The sequence below is a fragment of the Myxine glutinosa genome, chromosome 5 (assembly GCF_964187855.1).
Source record: "Myxine glutinosa chromosome 5, kmMyxGlut1.1, whole genome shotgun sequence".
In the NCBI taxonomy this organism is placed as follows: Eukaryota; Metazoa; Chordata; class Myxini; order Myxiniformes; family Myxinidae; genus Myxine; species Myxine glutinosa.
In genome coordinates this window covers 85,603,510-85,615,532 of record NC_136265.1, presented here as the reverse complement: position 1 = coordinate 85,615,532, position 12,023 = coordinate 85,603,510, and the positions used below count along the sequence as shown (strand labels likewise).

Here is a 12,023-nt window from a genome sequence, read left to right as displayed (position 1 = left end):
AAAGACCCAAAATACCCAGAAAACCCAAAACACCCTGAAGACTCAAAACACACTGAAGACTACAAAGACTCTTCAAGACCCCAAATACCCTGAAGACCCCAAAGACCCAAAACACCCCAAAGACCCAAAATAACCTTGAAAGCTCTTAGGCTCAAAAATACGCTGAAGACCCAAAAGACCCTGAAGACTCTTAAAGACCCAGAGGAAACAAAAGACTCTTAAGACCCAAAAGCCCCTGAAGACAACGTAGACCCAAAATACCCTGAAGACCCAAAACACCCCAAAGACCCAAAATAACCTTGAAGACCCAGAGGATCCAAAACACTCTGAAGACCCAAATGTCCCTGAAGACCCAAAACACCATGAAGACCCAAAAGACACCGAAATGGTCAAAGATGCCTATCCCTCTGAAACGACGTGTGGTGATGCGCATGGAGCGCGCCGAGTCACACTAGTATTGTAAATGATAACACACTGAGCAGTAAAATAATTAAAAATTATTTATTAATAGCCTGACGTTTCAAGAACAAACTAGTTCTCTTTCTCAGAGGCATTGAGTGTGGTGTTAACCATTAAGTTCTGTTGGGGACGGTTCACGTGATGGATTGGTCCAAGTCCTTGCCAATCACAGGGCTTCCCTGTATTCAAATGACTCCGTTTGACTGCCATTTTTGACGTTGTAATTGATTGCGGAGTGCTATGTATGTGGGGTGGAAGTCGATGTGTCGATTTTTATCAGAGTACTCGGCCTCGACAATCTCGCAGTTCACTCTCAAAGATCCTGTGCCAAGGATCGTGGTCTGATTCCATGAGAATGTGTGTTGGTCTGTGTGTATGTGTGTTGCAACCAATGACAACCTGTCTTGTCGTCTTATAGCACGACTTACAGCACGTCTGGCCTTGTGGCTGGTGTTCAGTTGGCCTTGTGGTTCAGCGTTTGGATGTTTGGCCCACATAATTGGCTTAACAATCTTCACATTTTATGTTGTAGATGGCATTCTTTCTGTCATATTTGTTCACCTGGTCTTTTGGCTATGACAGCTGTGCTCGTGAGGATGCTTGTGGTTTGTGGATGATGTTGATGTTGTATTCACGGAGAATGCGGCTTGTGGTTTCGGAAGTGTGTTGTATGTATGTAAGTGCCACCGTGTGTGGGGGTGTGGTTGGATGGTTGTTGTTGGAGTTGGATTTCCGGCGACAAGATTTGATGAATGCATTTGTGTAGTGGTTTTCTCGCAGTAGTTGAGTGACGTGCAGCATTTCCATCCTGCATTGTTCATGGTCACTGCAGTGTGTTTTTTGCACGATCTACTAAGCTGCGAACACAACTTATTTTGTAGAAGGTGGCATGGCCACGACGGCAATCCAATACTTTGTCTGTGTTAGAAGGTTTACGGTGCACCTGCGTGTGTAGCTTGCCGTTTCCGTCGCCGGAAATCCAATCCAAATCCAAATCGAAGAGTGTCGTCGTTTTTATTACATTATTATTGTGCATTTCCTAAATTTGTTGTTTGCATGTTGTTGGCTTTGGAATAGAGAGAAAAAGACAAAAAGACAGAAAGAGAAAGAGACAGAGAGAGAGACAGAAAAAGAAAGCGACTGAAAGCGACTTTTGAAGCTCTTTTATTATCAAGGGAAGAAAAATACACAGGTTATACAAATAATAATAAAATCACCAATTCCAAACACGTGCAGCCCAACAACAACAAAAAACCCCTTTGACACTAAAATAAAACATTTAGCACGCCATTATCAAATTTACAAAACCCACCCTTAACACACCATCTTTTCGCAAAGATTTACAAATCTTGTTTCATTTGACAAAAAGAAAATTCCATACGTAACCTTGCCTTGACAAGAGCCTGAAAAACAATTTCCACATCACATAAAATATCAGCATTTGCAAGGAACTTTGCTTTCTTGTCTTATAGGGTGCCAATTTTCCAATGGAAATCAATAAATTAACATGAGCAGTCTCAGAGCTCTTTTTCATACAAATTGGTATCCCCCCCAAAAAAAAAACCTGTGGTGAAAGAAAGGTTCATACGATGAAATAACGGTGATTTAAAAAAGAAGAATGCAGTGTCTTGCACAATCTACATATGTGTGAAAAAGGTCTTCAGAAAGCATACAAAAAGGATGTTACACTGAATTAGCCTCATTAAAACAATGTGATAAAACATTGGAGGGCAACATACAGAGAGAGAGAGAGAGAGAGAGACAGACAGACAGACAGACAGACAGACAGTGACTGACTGACAAGCTCTTTTTATTATAAAAGTATAAAACAAGAGTACCACCAAAAGCAATGCAATCAGTAAAATCATAGCAATCCCGGAAGGAAAAAACAATCGGTGCACTGCAAACCCTGCAACAGAAAGGGTGCAAATACTAGAAAAAAAAACAAGCACACGATAAGAAACACCCGCACTGTATCATACAGAAATTAACAATTTGTTTTCTTGGACCTCACAAATCCCTCCAACACACCAGGTCGCAACAAAATTTGCAAGGTCGTTTGCCGTTTGGACACAGCCAAATTCTAGCTTGAGCCTTGCTGACACCAATGAACTAAAAAACACCATAATACTGCATTCCTGCATGGGTCTGCCGCCCAGCTTCGCCTTCCGCGACAGGTATACGGCCAGTTTAGCAGTAGCGGTTAGGAACCCGAATACAGTGGATGTGGTTCCCTTTTTGGGAGGAAAGCCAAAGATGTAAGCTTTCAAAGAAAAGGTAACCTGCAATCTATGGGAAATAAAATTTAACCAATGAAACAAAGGAGAAAGTCTTTCACAATTAATGAAAGCATGAAACAAATCTTCCCTCACCGGACAAAAGGGGCAACAGCCGGAAATGGGGGGAAAAAAACGGATGACAGCATTGGAAGGAACAATCCAGTGGGCCAAACGCCACTGAAGGTCACCTGTTCTTTTAGAAATAAGTCCAGCATACATTGTATCCCATAAAGGCTCAGAGGGGGGACCGGGAGGCAAGAGTCCTTTCCACCGGGTAACCCCAGCTAGAGGTGGGTCCCCAAGAAGAAGTTTCACACAAGACCTATAAATACTCTTGCTGCTCATAACATGGAAGGGGGGTGACCCTGCGCTCATGGGGGGCAGCTCGTTTGGGGTAAAAGCGACTCCTAATTTTGGGACTGTGGGCTCAACCTCTACGTCCTGTGTCCAATGTAGGCCTAGCTGGTGGCCCCTTCGGATCACCGCTCTTAGTACGTTCTCGATTTGCCTCCTGGACCGAACACCTGTTAGGTCCGCCAGCTCGTTCGCAGGCTTCCATCCCTGTCCAGAGTCGTGTCGGGGATGACACACTTTCAGGATGTTGGCCGCTATAAAATGCTGGCAGAAGTCGCGACTCCTCGGGATATCGGGGAAAAGTGGGTTGAAAAATAAAGGCTCATGTGCATACATGTTAGTGCCATACGAGTCTGTTTGGCGACTTATCGAAACGCCCTGCCAGGCATTCAAGAGGCTCTGATAAAAAACTGGGAGCAGAGATGTATCGGTGTGTTGAAGGTTGGTCAGGAAAAGTTCCTGTCCGTATCCGAGCCTCCCAGCTCGTTGAAGAATGGAGCAGGCTAAGGGCTTTCCTGGTAGGTGTTCTGCATAAAGCAAGCGTTGGATGGAGCGGAGCCGGAAGGCCAACAGGCGGCATTTCACATCGACGAGGCCGTGACCACCCTCGGCCAAGGGACAACATATGGCGCTGGGTCGAAGCCAGTGGTAGCCTCCCCAAAAAAAATCCACCAGTTTCCTCTGGATAGCTTGGAGCAAAACCTCCGGTGGTTGCAGGCAGATGAACCGGTGCCACAAAAGGGTAGTGACGAGGTTGTTGACAACTAGCGCGCGACCCTTATAGGAAAGGTGGGGTAGAGCTCTTTTCCATCGGCTCAAACGCCCGTCTACCTGGTCAATGATCCTGTCCCAATTGTTCTGGGCATACTGAGGAGGTCCGAGGAAGACGCCCAAATACTTGATGCCATCGTTTGCCCACACTAGTTCTGCAGGAAGGGGAGGTGGTGGTAATAACGGTGGCGTAGGTAAGTCGTTTTTTGGAAAGGGGATCCACAGAGCCTTGCTTTTCCTCCAATTACACCTTAATGATGAGGCAAGGTTGAAGTCCGACAAACACTTTGCCATGGCGTCACTGTCGCATTTTCTTTTTATAATGACACAAAGGTCGTCGGCATAAGCTGACAGGGTCAAAGGTGGGTGTCCTGGAGAAAGGACAAGTCCAGGGATATCCTTTCTGAGGGCGATTAAGAGGGGCTCCAAGGCGAGGGCAAATAATAGACCTGAAAGTGGACAACCTTGCCTTACCCCTCTCTGAACCTTTATGGGTGGGCAAAATTCGTTGTTAACTTTGATCAAGCTGGAGATGTTTGCATATAACAAGGCTATGTAGGCTCTAAAATTAGTGCCAAGCCCGCAAGCTTGTAACACATGACACAAAAACTCATGATCAATGCTATCAAAGGCTTTTGCAAGGTCAAGAAACACCAATCCAAAATCCTCTTTAACACATTTACCAGTTAACAAATCTCTGACTAGGAATATGTTGTCATAGATGGATCTGCCAGGGATGCCGCAACTTTGATCAGGTGACACCAGGTCCCCAATAACTGTCTTCAACCGGTTCGCAAGGACCTTGGAAAACAGTTTGTAATCCGTGCACAACAAAGAGATCGGACGCCAGTTTGACAGGTGTCGGAGATCGCCAGTCTTGGGTAGCAGGCAGAGTACTGCTCTTCTAAAACTGAGCGGTAATTCTCCGGATAAAAGAGATGCATCCAGAACATTGAGCAGCTCTGGGCCCAAAATGTCCCAGAATGCCGAAAGAAATTCGGCCGGTAGGCCATCGATGCCAGGGGCTTTTCCCGACTCCATCTCAGCGAGTGCACCGGATAGCTCTGGAAGGGTAATTGGAGCATCCAGTTCCAGACGTTGGGCCTCAGCCACGGAAGGAAGATGAGAGGTCAAAACATTCATCATTTCGTGAGAAACTGTTTTGGCCTTGAAAAGTTCAGAAAAGAAATCGATTATGTTTAATCTTATATCACTCGGATTTGTTAGGATGTTCCCCCCTGGGTCCAAAACCGACGATATGAGCCGTGCTGGTTTCTCTACAGTTTCTAGGTGAAAGAAAGCCTTAGTTGGGGTATCTGAAACCTTTATATTTTGTATTCTTAGCCGAACTAGTGTGCCCGCTGCTTTTTCGTGGATCAAATCCCTTAATTGGGCCTTCTTCTCGAGTAGCAACCGATAGTTCACTGGGTTGCTCTCGTTGGCCAACTTGCTCTCTAACCTTAAGATGTCTGCTTCCAAGCAAGCCATCGTGATATGTTTTACATTGGTACAGTGCGAATTAAATTGTTGACAAAATACTCGAATTTGGGCCTTTAGGTTATCCCACCAGAGGCTAATTGAGGAGAAAGAAGATTTTTTAGTACTCATTTCAGCCCAGAAATCACGAAAGGAGTCTGTAAATAAACTATCTTCTAAAAGTTTAACGTTAAACTTCCAGTAACTATTTCTGCATGTGGGTCGAGGAAAAGAAAGATCTAAGGTTACCATATGGTGGTCTGAAAACAATGACGGAAAACAACCTGACGAGGCCGCGACGTTCTTAAAGGGTACATTTATGTACCAGCGGTCGAGTCTTGCCGAAGACACCCGGCCATTGGCACATCGACACCAGGTAAACTGGACTATGTTGGGGTGGTGCAATCGCCAAACATCCAGTAGACCGGCCGTCTTAAAGAAACGGGATAGGTCCGCATGGGACTCGGGGTGGGGTTCTGCCGAGTTTCTATCTTTCGAAGGGTCAAAGGTGCAATTAAAGTCACCACCAATGCACACACATTGGTCGAGATCAACTGATTTCAGGTGGTTTACCATGGAAGTGAAGAAGGCCTTTCGGTCCCTGCTCTCACTAGGTGCGTACACATTGAAAATGGTACAGCGGAAGTTTTGATGTGCAAGCTGAAGGGAAATAAGCCGGCCTTTTATGACTTCCTGAAACTGACAAGACTCAAAAGCTAGGCCTGGCTTTAGAAAAAAACCAACCCCAGCGGATGAGGCTGACAGATTGCTAAAATAGCATTGCCCTTTGAAAGTTTGGCACCAGTCATGTTCCATGTTAGGTGTGATGTGGGTCTCTTGTAGTAAAAGAACATTTGCCTTTTTACGGTCAAACAAGTTTTTGACTTGGGCCTGACGGAGGTGACTTGCACCCCCACCATTCATGTTTAAGGTCGCAAAGGAAATGTTTTTCATTCCGTGGTAATGAAATCGCCCTGTGCTTGGGAACACTCTGCACCTGCTCGGGTAACAAACTTTCTTAACCTGTGGAGTTGAGATTTCGTCAGGTCAAACTCCTCACGCGCTTTGATTATTGACTTTGCGGTGCACGTGAATGCAGCCAAGTCAGGGAAATAGTCTTTAATGACAATGTTGCGGTGACGATACGTTTCGTTAAGGAAGGTAAGAACGAGTTGAGGGGATACCTGCGAGTGACCTGTCATCGCTTGTGACAGCGCGGTTGCCTCAATGTCATCTTCGGACTCAGACACGTCAGATAACATGTCGTCGGGATCTGGGGTATTACCCGCTGCCCCCGCGGTCTTGTCTGGAGGCACCTTCACAAGTTTCTCAAGGTGTTCCCGAGAGCACTCGTTAACACTTTGGTGGATATTTGTTTCTGGGGTCGGAGCTTGGGTTTGAGATCCCGGCAAACTCAGATTTGCTGGCCCCGTTTGTACAGTGGGAACGTTTATTGAATCCTTAGTCTGCTCGGTATTTAAAGGGGGGGCAGGCGGAAAAACATTTCCCAGCTCGGAAATGGTAATACTTTCACTGGAGGTTTCGCACTCGGAAACTTCCAGGTGAGAGGTACAGATTTTATTTTTTGGCTCATTTACATAATGAGACTCACTGGTGTCATTGGCAATGGTATCCATGTTCTCAGTTAGTGAGGGAATGTCAGGGGGGCACTCGGACACATGTGCACCGGAAATGGTGCCGCCCATGACCGCCTTCTTTGCAGCACCAGCGAAACTGCTTGGCGCTGGTGCTCTTCGCTTTTTAGCAAACACTGTGGATTCTTCGTTCATGGGTTCGGGAAAGGGGGCAATGCTAGTTGTGTCAGTCGCATCGGTGGGTGTCATCACATTGGAATCGAAAAGCACCGGTGTGACAGACGACTCAGTCGGGGTGTCAGAAGGTACGGTCGGGGTGTCAGAAGGTACGGTCGGGGTGTCAGAAGGTACGGTCGGGGTGTCAGAAGGTACGGTCGGGGTGGCAGAAGGTACGGTCTGGGTGTCAGAGGGTACGGTCGGGGGGTCAAAGGGTACGGTCGGGGTGTCAGAAAGTACGGTCGGGGTGTCAGAAGGTACGGTCGGGGTGTCAGAAGGTACGGTTGGGGTGTCAGAAGGTACGGTCCGGGCGGCCGAAGGTGCGGTCGGGGTGTCAGAGGGTACGGTCCGGGTGACGGAAGGTACTGTAGGGGTGACAGGAGATACGGTCCGGGTGACGGAAGGTACGGTAGGGGTAACAGGAGATACGGTCCGGGTGTCAGCGGGCATGGTCGGGGTGTCGCAAGGCGCGGTGGAGGGATTGGCCTTTTTGCAAGCCCTTTCGTTATGTCCCGGTTCACCACACTTCGGACAAGCGGCCCTAGGACAGAATCTTTTAACGTGTCCGAAATCTCCACAATTAAAGCAAGTTAAGGAGGCTGAGGAAGCATACATGTGGTATTCCCGATCATCCAACGATACTTTAAAGGATATATTTAAACCTGTATCGGCTCCGCGATCCGGGAGGATCATGTACACCTGCCTCCTAAAGCTCATTACGTGTTTAACACGATCGCTGCGACACCCGAGCGGGATCATTGAGATTCGGGAAACAATTTTTCCATAACGAGACAGAACGGATAGGAGTTTCTCGCCTGGCACAAATGGTGGAACGTTGGATATTGTTATCTTGGTAGCTGGCGTATCCATAGGGGATACCGTTATATAATGACCCCCTTTTATGGTTAGACCGGTACTAACGACATCATGAACGAGTTTTTCTTCTGACACGAAGACAACAAATTTCTGGTTCATTCGTGACGCCGCACGAACATTACCGTCTCCTATGATGGATCCCACGGCAAGGATAATGTCCTCAGTAGGAGCTCCTTCGGGCGGAACACATGCGAATGCGTGCTTACGCGTTAAGTTTTCGAATGCCTCGTAACGAGAGCGTGTATTCGCCATACCGGCGAAATCCCCCCCCCCCCCCCCCCTTGTCCGAACCGGACAAGAAGGTGTCAAACCTAAATAATCGAACTAAAGTAAATAATAAACGTGCGTTATAAGCACAAAAAAGGCTTACAAAGCGTCGTCAAAGCCAGTAGGCCGCACCCAAAATGGGCTCGCTCTCAATCCTCTCTCTCTCGAAGACAAGGGTACAGAACGGATGAAAACACGATGCCGAAGCACACAGGATGGAAAAGGAGAGGGAGGGGGGGGCAGGGGAGGGCAGGAGAGGGGGGAAAAACTCACAACGGACTCACCAAAACACCGAGCAGTTGCTCACAGCCGCCATGACGCCACACCCACGCACGACTCACCAACGACCAGCAGGGGGCGCGAGAGAGAGAGAGAGAGAGAGATAGAGAGAGAGAGATAGAGAGAGAGAGATAGAGATAGAGATAGAGATTTTTTTTTGCCTTTTGTAGGTGAAGATTTACCTCCCAAATTTTTATATATTTTTTCTGCAGTGGAACAAAAACATGTTCGTGCATTTGTCAGGGCATGTGAATCTTATTTCTTTCTACAGGTCATTTGTTGTTGTATTTGCAGGTGAATCCACTGAATCTGCAAGGGAGGCTGCACCTACTTCTATGAACAGCGCAGACACACACCTGCAAGACTCGCCAACCGAAACAAAGAAGAGGACGTTTTACAAACAAGACAAACCGAATGAGGAAATGTTTTCACCGAATAATTTTCACACAAAGAAAGATGAAGAACGCCCAAACAAATGCCCAGTTTGTGGAAAATCATTCAGTCGTTCATCCAGCTTTACAACACATCTGCGAAAACACAATTGTGAGCATCCATACGAATGTACAAGTTGTGGGAAATCTTTTAATCGGTCATCTAACCTTAAAAGACACGTGAGAATTCACAGTGGAGAGCGCCCATACAAATGCACAAGTTGTGGGAAATCTTTTCATTGGTCAACCAACCTTAAAGCACACCTGATAATTCACAGTGGAGAACGCCCATACAAATGCATCAGTTGTGGGAAATCTTTTCATCGGTCATCCAGCCTTAAAAGACACGTGATAATTCACAGTGGAGAACGCCCGTACAAATGCACAAGTTGTGGGAAATCTTTTCGTTGGTCATCCTCCCTTAAATCACACTTGAGAATTCACAATGATGAACGCCCATACAAATGCACAAGTTGTGGAAAAACATTTAATCAGCCATCCACCCTCAAAGTACATGTGAGAATTCACAGTGGAGAACGCCCGTACAAATGCATCAGTTGTGGAATTTTTTTTAATCATTCATCCAGCTTTAAAACACACATGATAATTCACAAGTATGGTGAACGCCCATACAAATGCCCAAGTTGTGGAAAATCTTTTAATCAGTCATCCCATGTTAAAACACACATGATAATTCACAACAATTGCGAACGCTCATACAAATGCACAATTTGTGGAAAAACATTTAATCGGCCATCCACCCTTAAAGTACACGTGAGAATTCACAGTGGAGAGCGCCCGTACAAATGCATCAGTTGTGGAATTTTTTTTAATCATTCATCCAGCCTTAAAAGACACATGATAATTCACAATTATGGTGAACGCCCATACAAATGCCCAAGTTGTGGAAAATCTTTTAATCAGTCATCCCATGTTAAAACACACATGATAATTCACAACAATTGCGAACGCTCATACAAATGCACAATTTGTGGAAAAACATTTAATCGGCCATCCACTCTAAAAACACACGTGGGAATTCACAGTGGAGAGCGCCCGTACAAATGCACAAGTTGTGGAAAAAAATTTAATCGGGCATCTTACCTCAAATTACACAAGATAATTCACAGTGGTGAACGCCCATACAAATGCACAAGTTGTGGAAAATCTTTCAAACAATCATCCCACCTAAAAAGACACATGACAATTCACAATGGAAAACGCCTGTAGAAATGCACAATTTGTGGAAAGTCTTTCATTAATCCATCCGCCCTTAAAATATACATGAGAATACACAATGGAGAACATTCATACAAACACAGTTTGAGGAAATAATTCAATCATTCGTGCAACCTCAAAATCCATTTAAAAAGACGGATAGCATAACAACGGTGCAGCGGGGCTTGGATCTACCAAGTGGAAGACCAGACATTTGACCAGATCCTCAGCTTTGATTGTTGGATGTTTGTTAATGACATACACTGGACAGCCGGCCAAACGCTGTTCCAGATGGCATTGCCCTGCGGGCTACACTGTAAAATGGCTGCCAAACAACTTCACCATTTACATCATCAAATTTTTTTGTCGACCAATTTATCTCGAGATCACGCTCAATAAATTTCATACTGATCGGATCAAGCATTCTACTTGTCGATTTATGATGTCATAATGAAGGAACCTATGACATCATCATTAACATATGTAATTACCCATGGGGAGTACTTTACAATGAGCCACCTTTCAAATTTTTTTTCCATGGAGCAGTTTCAGAGATATAGAGGTGCAAAGTTTATCGTTTTTTTCAGAGATGGCACCCGTACTACATGACCTATGATGTCATAATTATCATTTTAAAATTATACAGGAGGTACACCAATGGTGAAAAATTTTGTGTCAATTTGACCAACGTTTGCAGAGAAAACGAATTTTAAGGGGGAAAAAACCCCGCAAAATTCAGACGGAAGGAACATACATACAAACATACTGTTACGGATTCGTCACTTCCGCTGGGGTGGTTTTCACCCACTGGACATGTTTCTGATATTATGTATTATTATTAGTTTCACAGGGTTTGTTGTTCACGAACGGTTGTCAGGAGTTAAGGAGGATAACAGTGGGTGAAACAGGAAACCGAAGGAGAAGACAATGAGGTGAAGAGGAAGAAGTAGCACGAAAAAGTTGGCGTGACGTCAGCGCTCCGTAACGAGCCAGGTTTACCGACATCCGCGAGGGGATTTTGAGTTCCTGGAAGGAACATCCGGCGATAAGAGTATTCGCTGGAGTGGAGAAATCTGCGTAGACAGATTTGGGGTGCTGAGATTCCGACGAATCCTCGTCTCGTTGCATCGGCTCAAGCCAGAGCCGTCGACCATCTTGCACCCCGTGCGTCGGGCACCTGTGAAGGTTTGCTTCGTGTCATCTTCACCCCAACATCCCACCGTCTGCCGGGGATGGGTGTGTGCGACCGCTTCGTCTACAATTACGTTGCGGTTTGCTGAGGGAGCGGTGAAGGTGCGACTGGAGGGCGCCGTTGTACAGTTTGGCGGGAAGAGCACCCTGCCCACTGTACACGCTTCGGATATCGACTGGAGAGCGAGATTCGGGCTTCGACCGGATTTCGTTCCATCGACCGCTGGAGCGAATCCCATTCGCCTTGGGAAAAGTCATAGAGACATTGAGGAGTGTCGTTGCACTCGCTGACCGTGCCGTGAGTGACCTGACTTTATATAAGGGATATATAGAGTGCACTCTTAATGGCCATTTGCTGTACCGTATTACCTGTGTGTGATTTATAAGACAAGTTTGTTCATTTATAATCATTGGTGTGGTTTCACTATTGATTTTCAACACAGGGTAATATATTTTTCTGCCGGGGTTCCTCTCGGGGTTCGGAGGTTACCGAGACCAGGAGATTGTAGAGGACTCCGTAACAGAAATTGGGGGCTCGTCCGGGATCTTAAATTCCCTAAATATCGTCTGGGATAGAATTCCCGAGCATTCCCAAATTTTCCAATTTTGGA

The 12,023-nt window shown here is 45.9% G+C and overlaps 1 protein-coding gene across 5 annotated transcripts in view; it reads left to right on the top strand.

Annotated features, from left to right (window-relative positions):
• Positions 1-12,023, top strand: part of LOC137428473 (uncharacterized) — an 82,952-nt gene that overhangs the window by 33,599 nt on the left and 37,330 nt on the right. For all 5 annotated transcript variants that reach the window (XM_078778255.1, XM_078778254.1, XM_078778253.1 and 2 more), the window contains one exon: positions 8,867-9,115. In XM_078778255.1, coding sequence (XP_078634381.1) covers positions 8,867-9,115 — 249 coding nt within the window. The remainder of the gene's footprint in view (positions 1-8,866; positions 9,116-12,023) is intronic.